This window comes from Myxocyprinus asiaticus, chromosome 43, assembly GCF_019703515.2.
Source record: "Myxocyprinus asiaticus isolate MX2 ecotype Aquarium Trade chromosome 43, UBuf_Myxa_2, whole genome shotgun sequence".
Taxonomy (NCBI): Eukaryota; Metazoa; Chordata; class Actinopteri; order Cypriniformes; family Catostomidae; genus Myxocyprinus; species Myxocyprinus asiaticus.
The window spans coordinates 26,004,189-26,030,361 of NC_059386.1; the positions used below are offsets into that span (position 1 = coordinate 26,004,189).

Consider the following 26,173-nt stretch of genomic DNA (forward strand, 5'->3'; position numbering starts at 1 on the left):
TTCTAACTTTGTTTCCTAGACTTATAAGGAGCAACAGAATCCAGGATGTCATATTAGACAGAATTAAACAGAGTATTGAAGTGGAGGCTATAAAAGCACCTGAGAAATCCCCAGCTATAGATAATGTAATTGCACGGGTACAAAAAACAGGTGACAGACAATTTGGGAATTTGCAAAAAAAGTAACAGTAAAAACAATAGGCTTATGGTCTGAAAAAGAATTATCTGTAATACACATACTGGAGACCGGGAGACCCATAGATAAAACTATATCAAGTGTATGCCCATGCTCATGTGTGGAGTCTGAAACACATTGAAAAATTAAATGAATCAGTAATATTAAAAAACTGTCTGACCAACTCTCTGACTTTTCCTTGCCTAAATTTATGCCAGCCAGTGCTGATTAAAGGAACAGTTCACCCAAAAATGAAAATTCTCTCATCTTTTACTCACCCTCATGTCATCTAAGATGCGTATGATTTTCTTTCTTCTGCTGAACACAAATGAAGATTTTAGAAGAATATCTCATCTCTGTAGGTCCATCAATGGAAGTTTATGGCAATCAGGCCTTTGAAGTTCCAAAAACCACAAAAGTCAGCATAAAAGTAATCCATTCGATTCCAGTGGTTTAATCAATGTCTGCTGAAGAGATCTTATCGATTTTGGGTGAGAATAGACCAAAATGTAACTCCCTTTTCACATTTTGCCATGTCACGATCATGATTTAAAGCTTGATTGCACTTCCTAATGCTTGATGCATGTACAGAGCAGTCAAGATGTACAGTGAAAAAGAAGTAACAGTTTGGTCTGTTCTCACCCAAAATAAACTGGATTGCTTCAGAAGACATTGATTAAACCACTGGAGTCATATGGATTACTTTTATGATGACTTTATCTCCTTTTTGGAGCTTCAAAGGTCTAGTCACCATTCACTTGCATTATATGGAGCTACAGAGCAGAGATATTCTTCTAAAAATCTTCGTTTGTGTTCAGCAGAAGTAAGAAAATCATACGCATCTCAGATGGCACTAGGGTGAGTAAATGATGAGAGAATTTCCATTTTTGGGTGAACTATCCCTTTAATTATGTAATCTCGTTTACCCAAGAGCTAACAAAAATGTGATGATAGTGAAAATTTACAGCCTTTGTGACAACTTCCCCTTCTGACAACTATGCCTGGTGTCCCCACTCTCTCTCTCTCTCTCTCTCTCTCTCTCTCTCTCTCTCTCTCTCTCTCTCTCTCTCTCTATATATATATATATATATATATATATATATATATATAATTTTGAAATGTAAGAAATACAGGTGTGTTTCTGTAACCATTATGACAGGGATACAAATAAAATATGTAAATGCAACTTTAAAAACCTAACATTACAAAGGTGGACAAAACATTATTGAAAAAAGGCGTTTCATGACAAAAGTAAACAGCAGAGGGCGCCCTTGTGACGGTGCGAGTGTTCTTTGTTTGGTCAGCCAGTCCAGCAAACAATAGATATTAGGCGCTGCAAAAGAATTTCATGAAGGTGTTGCCAGTTTATGCTTTTTTTTTTTTTTTTTTTAATAGAGGTTTGATATGTAAGGTGTAATTTTAATTAAATATTTAATGTCATCATTTTTATGATGCTTTTTTTTTTTTTTTTTTTTTTTTTTTTTAAGAGGTTTGATATGTAATGTGTAATTATAATTAAATATTTAATGTCATCATTTTTATGTCAAATGTTATTACTAAACAGCAACATCAGGTAAGACTGATCAGAATAGTAGGCTTTCTTGTGGGAGATGGTGAAATATGACTTCAGCTTTATGTCATTAAATTTTTTAGTAGTTTAAAAAAAATGTGCTCTTAACTCTGTGTTCTGGTGCTAGTACATTTTAATAATGAATAAAAATATATTTTTTAATTTTTAATTTTACAAAATTTTACAGACACCTACTTTGCTTTCTTACTGATGTCCTATTCTCTAATGTGCCTTTCAGATAAAATCTCTAGCTGTGATAATAGGACAAAGACTCTATGAAATAACATCCAGTGCAGTTCAGCATGATGTGAGCGGATATCAAAGCTGTTGTAAAGACTGTCTCTTTCCATACTGAAACCTCTGACAGAGAAGAAAAATCTGCAACTATTTTGTATTGATACCACATAGAGGTGTTTGTCTGTCACAACTGATGTTTTTGGCAATTTTACTCTTTAATATTAGGTGGATCTGTCTGAAAAGTTGTGTATTTATATGCATTGACTGTTTAGATGCATGCAGGTGACACACATCTGTAACGTCCCACTTTATTTTCATGCCTACATGGTATCCAGACATCCTTATTTTATTCTGAGATAAATTTGATTGGTTTTTGGCACAACAGTTAGTTTTTGTACAGGATATCTGATGCCGTAACAGTGTTGTGCATGTTAAACAATACAAGAGATCAGATATATTAGCAGTGCAGTAAATGCATAATAACATGCATAATAAATAAAAGGGTCAAGCAGCACACATGTTGTTGTGTATGTTTTTCTTTCACTTGTTTGTTTTTGATGTTTCATCTTTTGAATCAAAACATCCCCGCCCCAGCCCTCTCAGAACTGGTTCAATAACAAGTGGATGCTGCATGTGGAGGAGAGGAGGGCTTACAGGGTTACGCTTTCTTTGTTTACAGTTCTGTCTAATGTGCCTAGCAACACTCTCCGCCAGGAGGCGGGAAAAAGACTCCTTCAAAGGCCCCTGAAGCTGACAGCGTGCACCCCCAATCCTGAATGCTGGGGTGGCATAACAACAGCTCGCCGCGGACCAACCAGAAAGCTGTATCTGGGCCATGCTGCCATGGAAACAAAAAGCACATGCTACCGCCAGCTCCTGTTGCCATCGCATTCGTCGTTTCCTTATTTGCCGGCCTGCCAGTCTGATGACGTTGGCGCTCTTGACGCGTCTGAAGGGCGGGCTCTCCATCTTTCAGTCCCCGCATCCGTTGAGGCTTTTTCATTCTTCTATCTTTGAACTCCTTCACGCTTCTCCTAAGAGTTACAAATAATAAAAAGCGGTAAAAGCACGCTTGTAGCACATGGTATTCTTGCATCGTGTTTGTCTAGTAGAGAGACATATCTGCGTGTGCCAAGACTTGTCACAATTAGGGGCCGTTCACACCGAACCTGTTCCGTGCTATTTTTCAGTTGTTTTCCTGTGTAAAGACGTATTAATACGCAAGACGGACGTATCTGACCGTCGCGCTGTTTTAAGTGACGCCGTGTCAGGTTGAAACTTTGCCACCAGTCCCGTAAAATACGGGATCGTCCCGTATTTAAAGATAAAATTATCTTTAAAATAAGTCGGGGGTCAGGAAAATTCTAATTTCAGTATATAAGAAAGGGTATACAATTTTTATTGATAACGCATATTAACTCAACGCATTTACTGCTAAAACTGTGGAGGATGTGGTTGGCTGTTAAATTTTTACTTTTGCTACTTTATAATGAACTTATAATGAGTATATTAACTGACCGTTTACTATGTTGAGTACATTGTTATGGTTTGTAATATTTTTACGATTTTAATAATATTCTAAAATATATCTTCAAATTTGAGGTTAACCTGGTCAAGAAAATTACATGTGGTTGGCCAGGCAAGGCCTACCATTGAAATTATGAGTCAAAATGCTAAATGTGAACTAAGTTACCATATGGTCAACTCTTGGTTAACATAGTTGATGTGACCCTACTGTGTTCACTGATGTCCACTGATGATAATGAATTATTTTCCATAGTTCAGTTCAGTTTTTTTTTTTTTTTTTTAATAATTTAAGCCTGTATGTAACAGAGCACACTGAGGGTGTATGTCCCCTCGTGCATGTGTGTGTGCATGCATGTAAATCATGATGATTAGGGATTAAGGCACATTTAATTGTTTTTGCAAAATTAACTATATTGTTCCTTTGCAAGTTAAAACAGATCTTCTTATGTAAATGGTGTCATTTTATTTTGTAAAAAAAAAAAAATAAAATAAAAAGCTGGATATTGATTTTTCCAACTATGTTACTTTCACTGTCAACTGTTACAGCTGATTTTTTTTTTTTTTTTTACAATTCAAATAACAAGAATGCTGCTTTTGATATCCTTCAAGGTATATTTTACATCCACAAAGGTTAAGGTTTTGCATAACATCTCTTAAAACTACCAAAATTGTATTTAAGGCAAATTTGCGATAACATTTTTTTTTACTGTCACTAGTGACGGTGCTGAAAATATCACATAATATCTGCAAAAACATACAATTCTTAAAATTATTTTAAAATAATTACTGCACTGGCAGAATAGACAAAAGAACCCTTAATTATGTGTGTTACTTTAAGTGTCATTTAAATCAGTGTCTGTAGTTGCAGTTTTTCCTTAACATTGTTGACAAACTCACTAGGGGGAAATCCTTTCCCTTATAATATCAAAACGGTGTTTAATGCTTAATCTTAGCAACTAGTAGGTTACATTGAAAATATATGACCTTAAACCAATAGTTGATTTATTAAGAAAGCACTTTGTTTTTGTACTTTTTTGTTGACTTGAAATGCACCCCCAATTATAGAATAAGCCATTATATAATTATTTGAATGTCCGATTGTATAAATTTTGGCTTCATCCTTGCATAGTTCCATTTTTTTCTCCTGTTCCATACAAGCCGCTGTCATTTTGATAAATGCGCGCTGGCTGCAATCACAGAGTGCATCTCGCTTGAACTGAACTGCTGATGTGCTGAACTTCAGTCCCACCTCCATCTTCATGTCCAGACAATCACACACACACTTTGTCCTGAAGGACTGGTCGGGTGGCAGTCAATATTGTAGATAGTGTAATAAAGCAAAAGTAACCTCTTTCCAAATAATCCCTAGAGACAATCACAGAAAACTGAAACAAAGACCATGGAGTCAAAACAGGACTTTCCAGTTATACGGTTCTCGCTAATATGCAAATTCATGTAGGACTGCACAGGTGCTGGTGATTCATATTACCTTACAACTAGAGGTGGAAAATGGTAGGCCTGTGATATTTCCATAACCTCCTGACACAATAGAGTGAATAAGCTAATTAAAAGTTACAGTTGCTAAATTACATTAGTAAATGCTAGGCAACAAGAGCTAACAATGAATAATATTTTTCTGATAATGACCTGAGGGAATATTCCAAGTTCTAGTTAAATTCAACTGACAGCATATGTGGCATAATTTTAAAAACCACCTAAAAAGGGGGTTACGTGACGCCATGCAAGGAGCAGACGTGTGAGTGACGAGCTCTGCGCACTTTGCTGAATTTTCGATTATTCTCATGTTATAATCTGGTGAATTTTGATACACCCAGTTACACATTTGCCCTTTGTTGCAAAACATGGCAAAGAAGTCAAAATCCTCATGCTCTGGAGACATTAAAAGACACTTACATGTTCAGGATGAAGGCCCCAACAGGCCTACAGACCAGGGACTCAATTTGGATGGCGCGGCAGGAGAAGGAATCCAGCGTCAACTGTACAATATGTCAGTGATGTTGATGAAGATTCTTGCTGACTTGGAGGATCTCGCTGTAATACATCGATTGATTATGGTGATGGAAATAAAATTCTCTGAGTTAGTTACAAGAGTGACTGATGTTAAAAAATGAATCGATTTTTTGGAATCTTCGGAGAGGGAATTAACCGCTAATCCGCCCGCGACCAAAGTTTGTTTGGAACATCTTCTTGAAAAGCTTGAAGATCTTGAGAATAGAAGCTGCAGGAATAACGTTCGAATTGTTGGAATTCCTGAGCATGAGGAGGGCAGAGATATGATGAAATTCCTAGACGAGCTTTTCCCGAGTCTGCTTGACATAACAGGCCACAAGCTGGAAATCGATCGAGCTCACAGAGTCCCGTCTCACAGATCTGCTGAGGGAGAAAGGCCCCGACCGATTCTGGCCAGATTTCTGAGATCATCCGATAAAGATCTTGTGTTGCGCCAGGCGAGGAGCAAAGGGAAGCTTTCTTGGAAGAACCATAATATTTTCTTGTTCCCGGACTTTGCGAGTTCGACAAGAGAGAAACGCGATCGGTTCAAGGAATGTAAGAAACTCTTACATCAGAAAAAGATCTCGTTTGCTCTGATGTTTCCGGCCAAACTGAGAATAGAAACGAAGGTCGGTCGCAAAGTATTCACATGTCCAAATCAGGCAATGTCTTTTATGGAATCAATGTCTGAGTAAACCATTGGATGTTTCTCATGTGAGTGGTTCTGACTCGCTGTACTTACTCTTGAGGAAGCTGGGTGACATTTTGGGTTTTTTGCGTTGGCTCCGCCGAGCGGCTGGAGCTTGTTTTGTGAATAACACTTTTCCTTAAAGAAACTTTTGCATTGATGAAAGATTACTTTTGCATTGAAGTTCCCGGACAGATTGATAGTGGACACTACGGATGACCGCAAAATATCTACATGCTCACACAAAGGATGTCTTTTATATAGTTGACAGATTGTGTAAGTCATGGTATATACTTTTATGCGGCCTCTGAGTGAATTAACTCGACCATCCGGGGAACTGGGATGTCAGTTTTGTTTCTTTTTGTGTTGGTTCCGTCTAGCGGCAGGAGCTTGTTCTGTTGAATAACACACCTTTGGAACAGCTGTGGATTAATCTGTTCATTCTTCGTGCTTATTCCTCCAGCTGGCTGTAGTTTGTTTTGTTGAGTATTTTTATGGGACATTGGAATGATTACGTCATCCGCTGAACTCATAACAGCCGGCTCACTGAACATTCGTTTGTCTGTCCGAGGAATCTGAACGGTTTTATATCAGCTGGAATTTGTTTTGTGGAAGATAACATCCTTAAGACAGTTCTGTGGATGAATCTACACGTTCTTTGAGTTCATTCTTCCTATTTGCTGGGTTTATTTTACAAAGTATTTTCTGTTATGTAATTTTGCCTCACAAATTTGTGAGGCAAAATTGAGCAATCCGATGGCAAAGTTGTCGTGGGGGCTCATGGGAGTTCATGGACCTTTTGGGTTTAGAGGGATTGTCGCCGGTTGGCGCTTTCGTGCGCAGGGTTAATGCGCACGTTTTTCTTTTTTCTGTTTGTTTTGTTCGGGGGTTGATTGTTTCACTAATGGGGAATGTGGTCTGTATAATTTTGTTTTTCACACACAATTTTTATTTTTTATTATATCTGAATCATTAAAGAATGGAAAGCTTCCTCCAACCATGACACAAGCCCGGATCAGTCTGATTCTTAAAAAGGACAAAGATCCAAGTGAATGTAAAAGTTACCATTCAATTTCCCTGATCCAACTAGATGTAAAAATATTGTCAAAAATTTTGGCTAACCGATTAAGTAAAGTTATGACATCTCTTATACATATAGATCAGGTGGGGTTTATTCGGGGCCGCAGCTCTTCTGACAACATTAGGCGTTTCATTAATATCATGTGGTCAGTGGCGAATGATCAGTCTCCGGTCGCTGCCATCTCACTTGACGCCGAAAAGGTGTTTGATATGGTAGAATGGGATTATCTTTTTAAGATTTTGGAAATGTATGGGTTTGGGAGTACATTTATTGGTTGGATTAAGTTACTTTATAAACACCCTGTAGCAGCGGTACAAACAAAGGATTAATTTCAGATTATTTTACTCTGGATAGGGGAACTCGGCAGGGCTGCCCTCTTTCCCCATTATTGTTCTGTCTTGCCCTGGAACCATTAGCAGCCGTGATAAGAAAGGAGGATGATTTTCCAGGGGTGATTGCAGAAGGTGTGGCGCATAAACTTCTGCTTATGCAGATGATATTTATTATTTGTCTCTGAACCTACTAGATCTATGCCTTGCCTCCACAAAATTATTAATTCCTTTTCCAAGTTCTCAGGATACAAAGTTAATTGGTCTAAATCCAAAGCTTTGGCTCTGACAGCGTACGGTTCAGTAACGGCTTTCCAGTCGGGCGCCTTCCAATAGCCCAAACAGGGCATTAAGTATTTGGGGATTTTATTCCCAACAAATTTGTCTGATTTAGTTAGTGTCAATTTTGACCCTTTAATAAAAAGGTTTTTGAGTGATGTGGGCAGGTGGGCTTCATTACATTTATCGATGATTGGGAAGGTTAATGTTATTAAAATGAATTGTATTCCAAAATTTAACTACCTACTACAATCCCTACCTGTAGATGTCCCCCTCTCTTATTTCAAGCAATTCGATAGCATAGTGAAGTCCTTCATTTGGAATGGTAAACGTCCCAGATTGCATTTTAATAAGTTACATAGGCCGATTGACAAAGGTGGGCTAGGCCTACACAAGATTTTGTTTTATTACTATGCGTTCAGTCTCAGACATTTGGCTCATTGGTCACTTCCACCTGAGAGAGCCCCTCCCTGGTTTGTTATTGAACAGGCAGTTCTTGCCCCTATTTTGCCATTACAAAGCATATCTATCAAACTAACTGGAAAAGTTAAGTTACAGCCCGTTATTTCGCATTTACACTCGGTATAGACTAAAGTGTCCAGATTGTTTAAATTGGACACTTATTTAAATGTTGCCTCGAGCATATGGCAGAACCCAAGACTATGTATTGGCAAGTCCCCTTTCTGCTGACCAGAGTGGATTGTGAGGGGGGTTGCTACACTTGGTGACCTATATGAAAGTGGAGTGTTGAGACCGTTTGAAAACTTGGTCCAACATTTTGGGATCCCCAGACCTCAGTTTTATAGGTATTTACAATTGTGCCACCTGCTTTGTACTATTTTTGGGAGTAGCACACACCCCCCTGAGGAGGCAGATGCTTTGGGAGAGGTGATTGTGGCTTTTGGAAAAGGTCATGAGGCATCAGTGTACTACTCCCTGTTAATTCAGAGTATGGGGGATGGAGCTTTAACTTCTATTAAGAAATTATGGGAGAAAGATTTGAATTTGGTATTGGAGGATGGAGTGTGGACTAAGATTCTGAAAAATGTCAAGTCTGCATCTAGAGATGCAAGGGTTCGCCTTATGCAATTTAAGATTTTACAAAGATTTTATTGGACCCCCTCTAGATTATATAGGCTTGGTCTTAAAGACACACCCACATGCTGGGGATGCCAATCAGAAGTTGGAGACACAACCCATGTTTTTTGGGGATGTGTTAAGATCCAAGATTTTTGGTTAAAGATTCAGAATTATTTGCATGACATTCTGGGCACTCAAATTTTACTTTGCCCCAGACTTTGCATTTTGGGCAGTGGGGAAGTTATACATTCGGGCGACAATGAAGTTATGCATTCTGACTGGTGTGATGATCGGTAGACAAATTATTTTAAGGGGATGGAAGTCAGATGGAGCGCCACCATTTCCGGAGTGGTGTGCGGAGATGGGGAGGGTGGCGGCTAATGAGAAGATGATAGATAGAAGGCTGGGGTGGGAGGACTTATTTTTCAGGAAGTGGGGTAGGTATTTAGCAGTTTTGGAGGACTCTAGGGGAAGGGATGAGGAGGGAGATGTTTAGTTTAATTATGTATATCTATTATATATTTTATTTTTTATTTAGTTTATTGTTTGTGTGTGTGTATTATTTTATGTGACCACAGGGGTGTTCTTTGGGGTAGGGTGGGGTTGGTGTTTGGGGAGGGATGTTAACGAGTGTTAAAAGTTAAATGTTGATTCGGTGTGTATATGTTGTATTTTTCTCTGTTGTGCTTTCTATTTGAATCAATAAAAAATGTTAATTACAAAAAAAAAAAAAAAAAAAAAAAAACAAACACCCCAAAATGTTTTCGACTCATCCCTCCTTTTCTTAAAAAAAAAAAAGAAGCAAAAATCGAAGTTACAGTGAGACACTTAAAATCGAAGTGAATGGGGCCAATTTTTGAGGGTTTAAAGGTTGAAATGTAAAGCTTATAATCTTATAAAAGCACTTACATTAATTCTTCTGTTGAAACTTATATTATTTGAGCTGTAAAGTTGTTTAAATCATAATTTTTTATGGCTGTTTTAGGGTTTGGTTGTCATGGTAGCTGTAAAATTGGCTATAACTTTACACAGAAAAGGTTTGTAAGTGATTTTATCACTAAAATCATGTTAACATGCATATTGTTAACATTTTAAGCTATACTTTTGAAACAGTATTTTAAAGTTTACGGATTGACCCATTAACTTCCATTGTAAGTGCCTCACTGTAACCTCGACTTTTGCTTTTTCGGAAGAAAAGGAAGGACGAGTCGAAATTATTTTTGTGGTAATCAACATTTATCGTGTATTTTGTTGATTCATGTCTTTATTTTGAAAAGTTTAGTTCCTGTTCCCTTGTCATGTGATTTCATGTTTTCCCTCCATGTTCATGTGTCATGTTTTCATTGGTTTATTGTTTAATTAGCTTGTTATGAGTTCTGTTTGTTCATTGGTTTATGTTCTCCCATGTCTTGCTTTTAAGCCCTCATGTTTGCATTGTCTAGTTGTCTAGTATTGAATGTGAGTGTAAATGTTTATGTCAGGCCATGTTTATATCAAGCCATGTTTTTGTCAAGTCAAGTTTTTAGTCAAGTCATGTTCATGTTTATATTTAGTTAGGGTTTTTGGATTACTGTACTTTGTAAATAAACTGCACTTGGGTTCTCATCTTCACATCATCGTCTTCATCTTCATCATTGCCATTGCCAGCAGTGCCAGCATCGTTACAACATTATAACACAAATACTGTCAATTGAGCTTAACTTGTACTGAACCTAGAATATTTCTTTAACATGTACAACTTTTAATGTTAACCAAGGCTAATAGGTGATTAAAAAGTATTATTCATTGTTAATTCATGTTAACAAATGCAATCTTACTGTAAATTGTTACCAATCAATTGTCTGTTTTTTCCAGACATAAAGAAATAGTTTCTCTTTTTTCCTCATCTGGACAAACCCTTTGAAAACAGGATTAGTCTCAATCAGTGTCTAAACCCGAACAGATTGATAGATTGAAAGGTCTAAGCACAGCAAGAGGGCCTTTATTTGACTTTGACTCTTATGACATGTCTTAGCCATGTTATAAACAGTAAATAGAGTGATTTGAACCCTCTGGCAGTGAGGTTGGAGATTTTAAATCAAGGCAGCCTGCCATAAATTGGCCTACTAACATAACCTGGTGGGCATTTGTGTTGCTTTCAGAGTTTACGACCCTACTGGTTATCTGCGTTTTTCTTTCTTCCTCTCTTTTGCTGAGTTTATGTCAAGCAGGTTAACTCCACACTTGTGGAAGCCTTTTTTATTCTTTTGTGAAGCTTGAACAGCTGCAGTGAATAGTGAACCCCCCTCCACACACATCCTATACACAAACTTCATCTTCTTAATGGAAGTGGCATTTGGAGATCTGCTGACATTGAGTGTTTCCTGACTGATCCTCCAGTTTTAAGTATGTTATGCTGGGTGGGGAAGCAACCAATAAACAGTGCAAAGCTTTACAGTCAGCTGAATATTAACTAGATAGTACCATGGTATTCTTTAAAGTACTTTGGAATGTAGCCAGATTTCCATGGTAAAACAATTCGACACCATCACTGTACCATGGAACTGCCATTGTACTTCTTTGGGAAGGGCTGGTTTGATGCTCTTCTCTGAAGCAGAGTCAGTTACATATCCTAAACACTTGGTATATAAGTGAATGATTGTTTAAAATCAGAAATCTGGTTCAACTTTTTCCTACATTTTTTTGGAATATCTAACAGACTGAATAAGCCAATATTTCTTCACCGCATTTTGTTGTTGTGTATTTTTCCGCACTAGATGTTTGATAAGACATGGGGCTTTTGTCGTGGCTTGTTTTCGCTGTTTGAGTGCCAAAGGATTTTCGTTGAGTGTTGTCTTTTGCAAACAAAGAATTTTGCTTTAATATACTTTATAGTCTCTTTTGTCCTTAAGCTTTTATCAGCTTAGCCGCACATATTTATCTGGACTAGAGTGTATGTGTCTGGGGGTCACCCCTCCTTCTTTGTCTCCTGTATGGGGGCACAAGGGGGTGTATAATATGAGTGCATGTGAGGGTGTAGCTGACCAGATTATCTGACACAGGATCTTTCAGCTGTCACTCATTTAATGGTTATTGCTGGTTTCTCATGGGAAAAGTGTACACTTGCTCTAAGTCACCTGTTTCTCCTTAAACTACTGTTAAATTTCAATTCTGTGACAAACTGATTTAATTACCATCTAAAAATGGTTTTATGTTAAAGGAATATTCTGAGTTCTATACAAGTTAAGCTCAGTCGACAGCATTTATGTAAGTGCTTTCATAAAATTATAACCTTCACATTTCTGCCTTTAAACCCTCCGAAAATTGGCCCCATTCACTTCCATTGTAAGTGCCTCACTCATTTTTGCTTTTTTTTAAAGAAAAAGGAGGGACGAGTCGAAATACATTTTTGTGGTAATAAACATGCCACAAACGCTGATGATGAAGCTTAACTTGTGTTGAAACTGGAATATTCCTTTAATTCCCAGCTATTTTATGTATAGAAAATATCCTCAAAGAAACTCAGAAAATCTGTATTTACTTATTGTGCATTTATTTGGTTGTGCTAAAAAGTAATACATGCTGTCAAGATAGAAAATTCAGAACACAAATAATCTTTGAATATAAATATTTAAAATCTTTTTTACAGGATAAAAATCTCCTTAAATCAATACAAAACCCTACAAAATACCTTAAAATTAATCAACTGTAATAAATGTACAAAAACTGACATCACGTTTTTTTTTTTATTGTGGAGTGCATGCAAAAGTGTTTAAAACCAGAAAAAGTTTTTCATTTTTTCACAGCTTATAATCTTCTGTGCATGTGAAGACTATGAAAGAGGTCAGACTGCTTGGTCAATGTGTAATGTGAAATGACAGTAGGAATCACGGTTGAATACAAATGGAATGAAAGACATTTATGTACAGCCTATAGTCAAAACTCTTTCGCTCAATGGAGAAAAACCCCACCCTGGTCATAACCAGCTCAGCCATCAAATGTATATCCATACTATTGCACAAACTATTATTTCACTCAACATGATGCTTTGCAGGTAAAATTAATCTTAAACAGTAAACATTATCAACTCATAATACTGAAAAATCTTCCATTTCAGCCTAAAGGCTGAATGTAAGACATTTAAGGCTATACAAAATGCCAGCAATCCCCTATAGGGGAAGAAAAAGAGGAATGTTGTTTTCCAATGAAATATTGACAGTTTCACTGCAGGTTCAAAGTGAGGCTTTAGGAAAAACACATTTATTTAGAGTTCAGTGTCATTGACCTGAGTGTCATTACAATTTGAGGTTGAAAGAAGTAACAAATAATTTATATTATTTGCTAAAATAAGCACATTATCAAAAAAACCTCCAACCTTTCCTTAACAGTCTTTGTTATATTGCTGTACATGAACTAGAGATTCTAAACACAAGTACACACATTATTGTGGTTATTGTGGGCAGTGACCGCTTTGTTTCATTGAAAAATGAAAAGTTGGCTCAGCTGCTACATGGCACTTAACTAGAAGCGTGTTGAATGTGTTGCTTCATGTGAACTTGACTTGCAATGTCTACTCGCCTTTGGCTATGTTACCCAAAGGCCTAATTTTACACAGTGTTCAGAGTGTATATGTTCTCTACAAGCTTTCACTCAAGCTAGGTATGTGTGCACATTTACGACACATGCCAGATTGCTGGCTGGGGGGTTAGCAATAAATCTGGTCTCCCTGTCACGCTGGAAGCCCAACTGTCCAAACTGAGAGCATTGTTGGTGAGATAATATTACTGCATTCATCTGACATTAAATTATCTAAAAGTTTGGCAGATATAACAAGGCCATAAAGTTACATAATCAGCACAGGGTTTTGAGAGCCCCTGAGGTGCAGAGCAGAGTTTGCATATGGTACGGAGTTGGAGACTCCACCGCAGGTTCTGGCCTAAAGGGGGGTAATGGGAAGCTGAAGGGTGGCACCTTCTTCTTTAAAATCTGCCCGATGCCCATGGAAGGGTACTTGCCCCAGTGCTGAGGGCTGTCGGGGTCCTCGCTACCCGCACTGCTGGGTGGACTGCCGCTGGAATCTGAGGAGCTTGGCCAGTCTGTACTGGAAGGACTTTTCTTGGGCTGGGGTTTGACGATAAGAACAGGAGGACTGGGAATCGTGGCCTTCTTCAAGTATGAGCTATCAGGCTGGAAGGCTGACACATGCCGAGGTGGAGAGAGTGCTCCATTGGTCAGTTTGTACCATGGGGATGGAGGAGCTTCTTTGCTTTGTTCCTTGCTTGCAGGAGTCCAAGAATGGGCACAAAGGGAAGAAGGAGGGCGAGCGGGTAAGTTGACAGATTTTGGGGAATCTTTGGAGCCATCTTTCTGGGGTGGCTGGGTCTCAGGCTGATGTTGGGCTCGCTGTGGAGTGTTTGGAAACAGGGTGTGGATCTCCAGGTATTCCAGAGACGAGGAGGTGATACAACCATCGCGTCCTAAGTAAACATCTTTCAGACCCCCGGTCATAGCTTTTAGAAGGCCTGAAAGCGACAAAGAAAGTGTTTAATTAAAAAATATCTCTTTATTTGTAACCACAATGACTCATCCGATATAAGACAACAATATGAACTAGATAAGTGTTTTCATATTTACTTGACAAAGCCTTGAAGGCCAAAGTTTGAAGGTTATACATACAATTAAATTAAGACAGTTAACTAACAGCAAGCTAACTAGATAGACCTACCCAGATAGACTGTCACATAGATACACGGATAGATCAAGCCAACATAAAAAAAATAGGACCTGTTTGCCCTTTGTCCTCAGGAACCTCCATTTAAAGAGAGGCACTCCTTGTATGGCTATCGATACAATCTTTTGTTATTTGTTTAATAAAGATATGCCAGCAGGTTTAAAGGTTTAATCATATGTACCTTCCATTACACAGGCAAACAGATGAGGACATGCATGAGATAATTTTGACCTTCTAAAGAAAACTTTTCCATGTGAGTTCCAAGCCATTTATCTGCGGATCTAAATACATTTATTGTGGAATGCCTTGGTAAACAGAAAGCAAGAGAGACCAGGAGTGGAATGAGTACATTTTTCATTTATCTTTAACTTGTGTGATCTTCTTATGTGATAACAACCCGAACAGCCCTGCAGGGTTTTCATTTGTCACTTTTTGAATTTTTGTGGGCATGACAATTTTTTAATGATCCCTCAGGTGACAGCAATTTTCTCAAAGCTGCCTTTAATACAGAGCAATAATAATAATTAAAAAAACAAAAAACAAAAAACAAAAACAGTTTAATTCCCTCAATGTATTTGTACTTTGTTCTTTCTATGACAGGTAACAGACTTCATGTTTTGAACCCCGTTACCATTTACAGTCCTTTATCCTTTACAATCCTGGCCCAGATCACGTCTTAACTTCCCAGGCAGTTTGGCTAAATACATGCCAGTGTTGTTTTAGTACAAATCTCACATGCTCACCTGTTTTGTTTTTCTTCTCTTTGGTGGGACCTTTGCTCACAGCGAGATAGACAGGTGTCTGCTTGGGTGGAATCGTGATCTTCTCGATGTGCTTCCTCCACTGGGTCTGAAAGAGCTCACTCTTTTTCTCCTTCTCCATGCTGAACTGTTTCTCCTGTGAGAGTTTGAAAGTGAGGGGTTAATCTTCATACACTAATCCACTACAGAAAACACATATAAGTGAACAGAACTGGAGCACTTCTATGTAGGATATCCATGGTTCCACAAATTTTGACCAATGAATTTCCACAACTGTTCCATTTCCTTTCCAATTGTTAATGATTACTGGATAAGGACTTTTTAGAAATCATTTTACAAAGATTGCTGGCCAGATTTCCATTTGTATGGCAGGTTCCAATCAGTTATATACTGTATACCCATGACCCCTCAAACGTACCCTATATTCCTTCGAGAGTCTCTTCATCTTGTTGTTGATGAGGAAGTAAACAGCCAGTGTGTGACAAGCTTTGTTTGTGAGCACTGCACTCAGCACCTCACTATGCTTGTAGCCCATTCGCTCAGTCATGTGTAGCAGAACTGTGTGGTTGATCTCTTCAATGTGGATCCTGAGAGTTAACAATACATTTTAAGCTTGTTTAATAGCCAACACTTTTATACCTTTAAAAGCCAAAAGAGGAAACAAAATTAGAGCTTGGCTTTGGTCTACATAAATATTAGACTCACCTATTCAAATATGGGACTCCAGTGTGAGGGTTGCCCAACTGCAGCCATGAATCAGCCATCACTTGGTGGATGTTAGGTCTCTTATCAGGGTCAGGCTCTAGAAGTCTCTTCAGAAGACTGATGGCGGCTGTGAACAAAGACAGGAAGTGCTACAGTAAGTACTTTGTGCTATGTTACTATAAGAAAACCAAAAATGGCAAGCAAATATTTGGTCACTCTTTGTGCTTTACTGATTTAGACCAGAGTTTCCCCACAACTGCCCCTTAATCAAGCTCCAGAACCCCTTTATGGACACTAAACCACAAATGTGTTCTTTTAAACATGTATTATATGTATATGATTTAGCATTATCATTAATAAAGTTAAAGTCATTTAAATAATGTTTTTCTTAAAGGGATAATTCACGTTCAATTTTTCACGTTCATAATTCAATTCAAGTTCTGCCATTATTTACTAACCCTTACGTTGTTCCAAACCCCTATGACTCTCTTCCGTGGAACACAAAAGATGTTAGGCAGAATTTTAGCCACTGTCCTCATTCACTTTTATTGCATGGAAAAAAATGTATGTAAAAAAAAATGTGTTTCATGGAAGAAAGTAAGTCCTACCGGTTTGGAACAACATGAGGGTGTTTTTTTAATCAATCATAGAAAGCAAATAGAAATCAAAAGTACCGCAGATTTAGACCACTTCACTGCAGTAAAATAAGACTGCAAAATAATTTTTTTTGACATGTTTAGATGAGTCCAGTTGACCATCCATCAGCCTCTCTCCTACCTCTTGCATAGGTCAAGGTATGAGCAAATAGCTTTACGTCCTTAAGATGATAAATACTTACATTATATAATGGGGCTAATCTCATTTCAATGTTGTATCATCCTGTAATGATCTGTCTTGACTCAGATTTTGTTGAGGATGTGAATCATCCATTATTGAGATTGACCACATGCATGTAATGGAAAAAGTCTCAGAGATTGGGACTAATCTGAATGTTGTTCATAAGCAGGGCTGCCAACTTTTGAGTTCAGCTTTGTGTGACAGTTGTTGAAGGGGGTGCGAGCAAGAGTTTCCTTGCCTGCTCTGTCTTGTCTCTCCGTGCACTGTCAGTGTCCTCTATGTTCTGCAATGTTATCACAGCGTGAGAAAAGGTACGTGTGGCGCGAGAGTGTGAGATCAGTGTCAATTGCGTGACTCTCATGCTCAATGCGTGGGTTCCTCTACATTTATCAGGAATTTATCTTCAAAAGTATACAATAGTGTAAGATGACTGATAGAGTAAATTCTGTTGAAAGGACTTGCTTCACTGGAAGGCTTACAAAAATGGTGATAAAATCAGAATAGAGCAGATCCTAGCTTAAGACACTACCTTTTCCTTGCCAAAAGTTTTTTTTCTGTGTTTAAAAAAATAAGCCACCACTTTGAAGTAAAAATAGTGTTTATGAGGAATTTTTAGTATGTGTTTTTGCAGTCTCCTTATTGTTTGTTGTAATTAAAAATACATAAAGATTCTAAGTCAAATTTGAATGTTAAAGCAACATCACACAATGGTCACATGAATGTGTAACAACCATCGTAAATCATGATGAGTTGTGTTATACTGCGTCATAACAAACTAATATTAAGAATCTGATTCATAATGGTAAAACCTAACATTTATATCCAACAAACATCTTTCCATTTGATGACAGAAACAATCATGGATACATATTGGCACCTGGACATGATCTTCCACAGAATACTGGTTTCATTTTACTAAAAAAAACACTGCCGCTACAGAAATAGCATGACAGAAGTTATACAACTGGATCATAATACCATTAGTCTTCTGAGGACTGCTTTATTAGATTTTGCTTTAATCTCCAGAGATTTCAAACACCAGTGGGCACAAGACCCTCCCATTGTTTTCAATATAGCGTCAGAGCCCATTTGAAAGCATCAAACTGGACTAAAAAAGATGGCATTCACGCTCAATTGATGGAGCATGCTGCCTACTAGAACGTAACTGGCAGGAGGATAGAGGCTTAATTTTGGCATGTACAAATTGCTTGTGCTTGACGCTTGTGATCATGAACATCTTTACAAATCTCAGATGTAAAAGTGATTTAGTTCTGTAAATACCTGATGAGATAGATGGAGGTAGTGGGTTCATATCTTTGTCCACCATTCTCTGATGCAGGGCTTTCAGATTAAATGGCTCCACGGTGAACGGTAGGGTACCAGTGAGCATGGCGTACATGTTGACTCCTCTACAATGAAAATACAAAGCTGATGAATGAAAAGCTCATATTTTTGAAACAATTTCGTAATAATATAACAAACGCTTAGCAGGTACTTCAAGTTATGCAAACTTACATTGACCAGACATCCACTTTGGAACCATACTTCTTCCTTGAGAGAAGCTCAGGAGCAGCATATGCCGGGCTGCCACACTGTGTGCTGAAGGGATCGGAGTATCCTAGAATTCCTGCACAGTTACTAAGCCCAAAATCTGGAAAGGGTAATGGAGAGAGGTCAAGAGAAGTAAAGATAATAGTCGTGTGCACTAGTTAATGGAGGGTTTTACTTTCCCACTGAGAGGGGTGCAAAAGGGTTTATGGTTGTCTAACACTAACCCCGTCTGTCACACACAGCTGCTAAAAAAAAAGCCATGTGTTTGCTGGCCGCCTCACAAAGAGGTGTGAGGTCATTCGGTTTAAATGAGAAACTTCTATGTAACTTTACTATAGGCTATGTTGCTTTGAATATGCCTGTGGGAGCATTTCAATTTAAAAACCTTGCATACTGTAGACCAATAACAATGCTTACCGATCAGCTTAATGTTGTCCTGTTCGTCCAAGAGAAGATTTTCAATCTTCAAGTCTCTGCGTAAGACAGAGAGGGAAATATGTAAATAAACTATGCAACAATAGTCCTTGCATCTCGATTCATATACACAGATAATTGCTTGCTTAACATGGGCCACATGGGAACATTTTATTGCTCATTGTGCCATACAATAGATAATCTAATCTTATATAAATGGGGTATTTTCATAAAGCATCTTAGTTCTCACGGAACACTGAATGAATTCAGTATTGTTTGTTCCGTTGGGAACTAGCATTTATACAAAAATCTCAGTGAGTTAAGATAAAGCTTTCTATTGATGACATCACATCCAACTTCGTTTCTGACCTGTGAACAACTCCTGCTCTGTGCAGGTGCTCCACTGCCATGACTAGCTGGCGTACGTATTTCTGCGCCTCTCTTTCGTCCAGTTTTTTCTTCTCATAAATATGGTTCATAAGGTTTCCACCAGGACAGAGCTCCATGACGAGGTAGTAGCTGTTTTCAGTTTCAAGAATGTCTAGCAGTTGGGTAATATTTGGGTGACGGATCATCTGCTGGATCTGTCCTTCACGACGCAAGTTCTTTGTGACATAAGAGTCCTTTTTAGCCTTTCTCTTATCGATCACTTTCACCGCCACCTAGGGTAAAACAAGGAGAGGTAGATTTAAGGGGATTAAGGGCATTGGTACAAAGTCAAGCTATCAAACATGACAGTAGTGCTTAGTGGTCTCCTTGTAAAGGAGAATAAGATGTGAGGTTGTATATCTGAAATGTAGACAGTGTGGAAAACAAATTATTCTAACATCCTTGAACAGGTGAGGTGGGACCACATTAAGTCAGATGGAACTTGCACATTTGCTTTCCCTATGTCACCCCACGAGATCCAGTGAAGGAGTTTGTGGGGGAGGGGTACGGACAAATGACTGAGGTTTAACCATCTCCAGTTGAAGAAAGAGCCTCCAAATGGATTGTTAATGCCACCCATTTGTCACCAAGATGCTGTAAACCACTAATGCTGTATAAACACTCAGTCCAACAGAGCTCTATCCCCTCCAAACAACATATGTTCACAGACACAATGTATAAACTTTTTATATTCCATATAAACACACTGAGCACTTTATTAGGAACACTATTGTCCTAATAAAGTGCCCAACGTGGACATCTGCTGTAGCCCATCCGCCTCATGGTTCCACGTTTTGTGTATTCTGAGATGCTATTCTACTCACTACAATTGTTTTGCTTTTACTATTTTAAAATGAACTTTTGCCGATATCTTCTACACAGTGTTAATATGGCAACAAATAAACAAATTAAGTTTTGTCTTACCAGCGCCACGTGTTACAACTAGTCCCACGTTAGTTTGAGGTCCATTTAAGGTGCACTTTTTGAGGTCGATCAATACACTTTATTATTAGCACTATGGTCCAAATAAATTGCCATTCGTATTCTTCTGCTGTTGTAGCCCATGCACCTCAAGGCTCAGTGTGTTGTGCATTCTGAGATGCTATTCTGCTCACTACAATTGTACAGAGATGTTATCTGAGATACCATAGTCTTTCTGTCAACCAGTCTGGCCATTCTCCATTGACCTCTCTCATCAACAAGGTGTTTCTATCTCACTGGATGTTTTTTGTTTTTGGCAACATTCTGAGTAAACTCTAGAGACCGTTGTATGTGAAAATCCCAGGAGATCAGCAGTTACAGAAATACTCAAACCAGCCCGTCTGGCACCAACAATCATGCCATGTTCGAAATCACTGAGATCACATTTGTTCCCCATTCTGATGAATGATGTGAATATTAACTGAAGCTACTGACACATATCTGCATGATTTTATGCACTGCACTGCTGCCACATGATTGGCTGATTAGATAATGACATGAATATGCAGATGTACAGGTGTTAATAAAGTGCTCAGTGAGGGTAGATGGTAATAAGCTGATTTGTGGTTGATTAATGAATAATTTCACTGTACTATTTAAATCAAACAAGATTTCTTTGTGTGAATGTAGAGTCTGTCTGTATACTGTAACAATAGCCTGGTGCACATTGTGACCTGAGGAGGGTTCAAGGGGTGACCTGCAATGCCACCACAAATCATCGGGCACAAAAAGAGACTGTCGAGTGAACCTGTCAAACATGGCCAATTGAGCAGATAATTAGATCAATTACTCCAACAGGGACACACGTTGAAGGAGGTACCGCAGAAAAGGGGGGCCAAATCGCCTCCCGTGGTGAATCCCAAACAATCCCCTAAAATGCTAATCCAACATTACTGGTTCTTAACCGTCGTGTTTTGCCAGCATTGTTGAAGAGGGCAATTGGTGGTCATTGGTTTAAGGGGGGATGGGGACCCCCAGAGCTTCAGACTAACGTGTTGTTTTTCTCTCACAGGCAGACAAAGGGTGAAAGTGGGTTAGATATGCCACAACATACATGGGGGAAGCATGTGCTATCACCCACCAACCACGAGCCCCGCCCCACCCTGTCTGTTTTTCTAGGTGATGTCAGAGAACCAGAGCGAAGCAGGAGATGAGAGGAGCACGAGGCAGCCTCGCTTCTCTTTGTGATTGCTAGCATTTGCATCATCGCCCGGAAAAGACCTCTTCTCCTTCCCACAGCACCAGTGAAAGGGGGCAAAGGGGCCGAACAAATCCCTAATATGCTAAGTAGGAATTTTAGGTCACCCATTTAAAATCCAAGCAACTTGTATTTCTAAATATGCAAATACATTGTGTCCAATAGGATGTTAGACAAAGGAAGACAGTGGCCAGTAATAGAAAAAAATCATGCCCCAATAGCAGACAGAGGAAAAGTCAAAGCTAATTATCATTTTAGTGTATGATATTATATTATCTTATTCTTACATTTTAAACTCATCCAAGAAGACAAACTACACCGCTTTAAACTAAGGAAAGCACATATCAAGAATATGCTTTAGTTCCTCATTTTAAGTCACTTTGGATAAACCCGTCTGTTAAATGACTACATGTAAATGTAGGTATAGATGAACAATTAATGAAGAAATATTTAATTGTTAAAGGTGCAAGTGCTTTCTCTGGGGTAATCTGTGATTAATGCAGACACCTGAATGTAAACAGGCTCAAGGATTGACTCTGTTACCTAATTTAATCAATGCGTGATTTACAGGGAAATATAATACTTTTGAGAAACACTTCAGCTCAACCTTAGAGGATGATGGCATTTGTCTCTTAGCAGAAACCAAAACAAACAAACTTCTATGTATTTCTATATTGTAATATTAAATTTCATCCAACTTTTCTCTGTTCTTTTGAACATTATAATAACAGTGATAATAAATATTTAACAGCCTGTTGATGTAAATATTATATCTTACGTACAGTAAATAAAATTATTATTATTTGTATTTATTTTTTGTTACTTGTATAGAAGTCTATAGTCTCAGGCTGGATTTAGTCAAATAAATAAAGATTGCAATTATGTCAATAATTAAACTAAACATTTTTAAAACAAACCTGACAATTGTCATATTTAGACAGTAATATATGAAACAGGCTGTTAAATATAGCTAAGTCGGATTTTCTTTGGTCTTTTCAACTTAAAATAAACTTGTTACTGTACAGCCTATTACTGTATGAGAAAAGATTAGTTAATAACAAATAAAATAAAGCATTCAAGTCTATGGCTTTGGCTGAAAAATCAATTCAGACTTAAATTAAGCCAACTGTATAATTACCTCACAATGTTCCTACTCAGACAGTGATATATAAAATATGTTGTTAAATACAAGCCAGAAATGTTACCAAACAGACATTTATTACATTGTTATTACAATAGGTTTCAAAGGAAGTCACTTCTCACCTTCTCGCCAGTGGTCGCGTGAAGCCCCTCGCGCACTTTGGCGAACGATCCCTCTCCCAGTTTCCTTCCAATCAGGTAATTTCCAACTCTCTTCGTATGATAAAAGTTTCGTAGGATATCTGCAGGAGGACCGCTGCCTAGAGATGAGGGAGGGATGTTTTCCGTGCCCGCAGAAATCGGGGCTTTCATCCCAAAAACTCTGCCGTTGTCCATCACCATGTCTGTGCCAGCGTCGGGCATTCTTGCGCCTGTTGAATTAAACCTGTTGTCCTTGTCTGACTCTAGAGTTACTACGGATCTCTCCTGCGTACTAAACTAAGACGAGATCTGTGAGAATGGGACATCTGAATCCTTGTCCCTTCTGTTGTTTAATACAAAACGCGTAACGGAACTTGACACACGCACGCGCCACCTGTTCGGCTCAACTGGCAGTGACTACGCAAACGACTAATACGATTTTAATAGTTTTACGTCACTGTTGCATTAATCGAAGGGCAATTAATAGAGCCACTCTATTATTGTAAACAAATAGTCAAAACGTCTTATTATTAAGGGTTCTCTTTTCCAGGACCTCTCTAGCACACAGCTTCTCTCAGTACTTCTGTGAGTAAATGACTCACTCTGCAGAGTCTCTCTCTTATGTTGTTTGAAGTTAGTTTCCCGGCACGGGGTGGGGGCGTTTCTTATTTGCTAGAAAATCCCTTCTCAGTCACCGGGTTAAAATCTAATCCAATCAACGGCTGCGTCTGGAGCAGAGGCTCCGCCCTCGTTCGAGTTGTAGAACCAGCCACGCCCCTCTCTCATGCTTTCCTCCTAGACAACAAAGAGCATGTTGCTGAGGGGTCAGATTCGTCGTGATTCTTGATATATCTATCTGCTTTCCCCGGTGATGGTTTACGTAGACCGCTTTTGGCTGACCTATTGGACGCGACATAATTATCTATTGATTATTCATTCAGATGAGGCGACACTGAAAATAGCAACAACACTGTAATGCGCAAACATGTTTTAAGTCGTGATGTCATGCATTATGTAGAGCCTTAATTTTATTTTCTTAAAACGATTATCTAATTAATCAGATCAGATTAACCGTATTAGATATAAATAATACTATAGCAACAGTTGTATCACAGTACAATTATTTTGTATACTGTTAGTGTAATTTATTGTCAGTTTAAATATAATTAATAAATGAAAACATATTACATATCCTTCAAAATAATACTATAATTACCAGTGTTCTTTTAATTATTTTACATTTTGACAAAATAAATAAAACCCATAAATTGCCTTCAACATAACTGAATTGTGAGAATTAATGCATAGGTTTTCATTCGTTCATCAAAGCACAATCTCTCAGCCACAGCTAGTCTGACATGATTAATGCACCTTCACAACAATGGAAGGTTGGATTTTTATTTTTTATAAGACACAACAGGCTATCTATTGCGTCACCACACCCCCGACTAGCCGGCAAATTGTTTACATTACCATGCGGTCGGGAGACAGTTTACGTAGGTCTATGGTGCCCTCTAGTGATAATATTACAGAAGATTCATTTATAGCCATTACTTCTATTTAGCAGTATATGATGTGACTTGCGCAGTGGCACAAAGGTGAGAGAGCAGAATTCTCTACTCAGTTTGTCCAACCTGTTTTGCATGCATGAGGTATAAAACGTTTAAAGGGATAGTTCACCCCAAAATAAAAATTCTCTCATCATTTACACACCCTCATACCATCCTAGATGTGTATGACTTTCTTTCTTATGCAGAACACAAATGAAGATTTTTAGATGAATATTTCAGCTCTGTAGGTCCATACAATGTAAGTGAATGGTGACAAAAATTTCGAAGCTCCAAAAAGCACATAAAGGCAGTATAAAAGTAATCCATATGACTCCAGTGGTTTAATCCATGTCTTCTTAAGCGATCCATTCGTGTTTGCATGAGAACAGACCTGTAACTCCTTTTTTACTATACATCCTGTCATTTCAGTCTCTTGGCAAGATCGTGATTTCAAGCTCGAGTACAGTTCCTAGTTCTTGACGCATGCGCAGAGCGCTGGCAGAGCCGGTTTGAACGGGGAGCCTACAAGCTTAGCCTAAAATAGCATAATGCATCAGCCCCATAGACATTCTATGGGCAGTACACTGGTGAGGACACGAGAGGCCGTTCTTTTTGAATGGATGTCTATGGAAGAGATGCTTCATTACGCTGAATAAACAGCTTTTGTGAGGAAACAGCTCATCACTTAATGAACTGACAACATGTTTTACACTAAATAATCCTTTTGGAATGAACTATGTGTGAAGTTAATACGATAAAATGTTTGTTTTATAAGGGAAGTCACTGACGATTTTGCAACAGGTAGGTGTCAGTTTACGGCCCTCCCCATTCATTTGTATTGTATCCGCAAAAGGTGACTTACTGTCGTAACACACTTGTTAACCATTACGCTTTTACCTGTGGTTTAAGCGCAGAGGTTGTTATCTCAGTATAGAAGATCTCTGGTGCTAGATGGCGTTATAGGAAGAAATTGAATAATTGTGCTTGAAATCATGATCGCCAAGGAGACTGCTGATGTCAAGGTTTATAGTGAAAAAGGAGTTATATTTTGGTCTGTTCTCACCCAAAACCAACTGGATCACTTCAGAAGACGTGGACTAAAACACTGGAGTCTTTCTGGTTACTTTTATGCAGACTTTTATGCAGACTTTTTGGAACTTCAAAATTTTGGTCACCATTCACTTCCTTTGTATGGACCTACAGAGCTGAAATATTCACCTAAAAATCTTTGTTTGTGTTCTGCAGAAGAACAAAAGTCATACTCATCTGGGATGGCATGAGGGTGAGTAAATGATTAAAGAATTTTCATTTTGGGTGAACTATTCCTTTATACAAAAATGTCAAAAAGTTGTACATTCCTTAGTATTTTATGGGCTAACCTGAATGTTTGCACAGAACAAACTGTCAATGCCACAAACGTACATATAATTGTGTCATGCCGCAACCGACAAGCAGAGGGCATGCACATCTGCTTTACTGAAACATATCTGCTTTATTGTCGTATTCACTCATTTTAGTCCCATCTATACCGTAACAGGGATAATATATATATATATATATTTGCATAAAAAAATAAGTAACAAAATTTCTATCTCCAGAGCACCAAGACATTGTCTATTAAACACATAAAACATTTTTAAATGTTCCTATGCTTCATAAAACTGGCAATCTGGACTAAACTTCACCATCTTTGTTAAGTGTACCCATGGATGGAGAGTGCATGCATATGTTAATGAATAACGTGGATTTATTAGAATCCATGTTATTCTGCTAATAAT

At 38.2% G+C, this 26,173-nt stretch overlaps 1 protein-coding gene across 1 annotated transcript; it reads right to left on the minus strand.

Annotated features, from left to right (window-relative positions):
• Positions 1 to 12,501: 12,501 nt before the first annotated feature.
• LOC127433565 (hormonally up-regulated neu tumor-associated kinase homolog A-like) lies at positions 12,502 to 23,415 on the minus strand. The gene is made up of 9 exons (XM_051685606.1): positions 22,828 to 23,415; positions 19,326 to 19,618; positions 18,960 to 19,015; positions 18,507 to 18,642; positions 18,273 to 18,400; positions 16,155 to 16,281; positions 15,868 to 16,036; positions 15,432 to 15,585; positions 12,502 to 14,479 (listed from the first exon to the last, which is right to left on the minus strand). Exons 1-9 carry the CDS (start codon positions 23,065 to 23,067, stop codon positions 13,809 to 13,811), a joined length of 1,974 nt encoding a protein of 657 aa, XP_051541566.1. The 5' UTR covers positions 23,068 to 23,415; the 3' UTR covers positions 12,502 to 13,808.
• Positions 23,416 to 26,173: the final 2,758 nt, after the last annotated feature.

Bases quoted from the DNA above. Each gene is read 5' to 3' on its own strand.
- LOC127433565 (XM_051685606.1), bottom strand. From the start codon at position 23,067: ATGCCCGACGCTGGCACAGACATGGTGATGGACAACGGCAGAGTTTTT. The intron at 18,643-18,959 runs GTAAGCATTGTT...TACCCTTTCCAG, and splicing joins GGACAACATTAAGCTGATCG to ATTTTGGGCTTAGTAACTGT. The intron at 14,480-15,431 runs GTGAGCATGTGA...TGTCGCTTTCAG, and splicing joins AGAGAAGAAAAACAAAACAG to GCCTTCTAAAAGCTATGACC.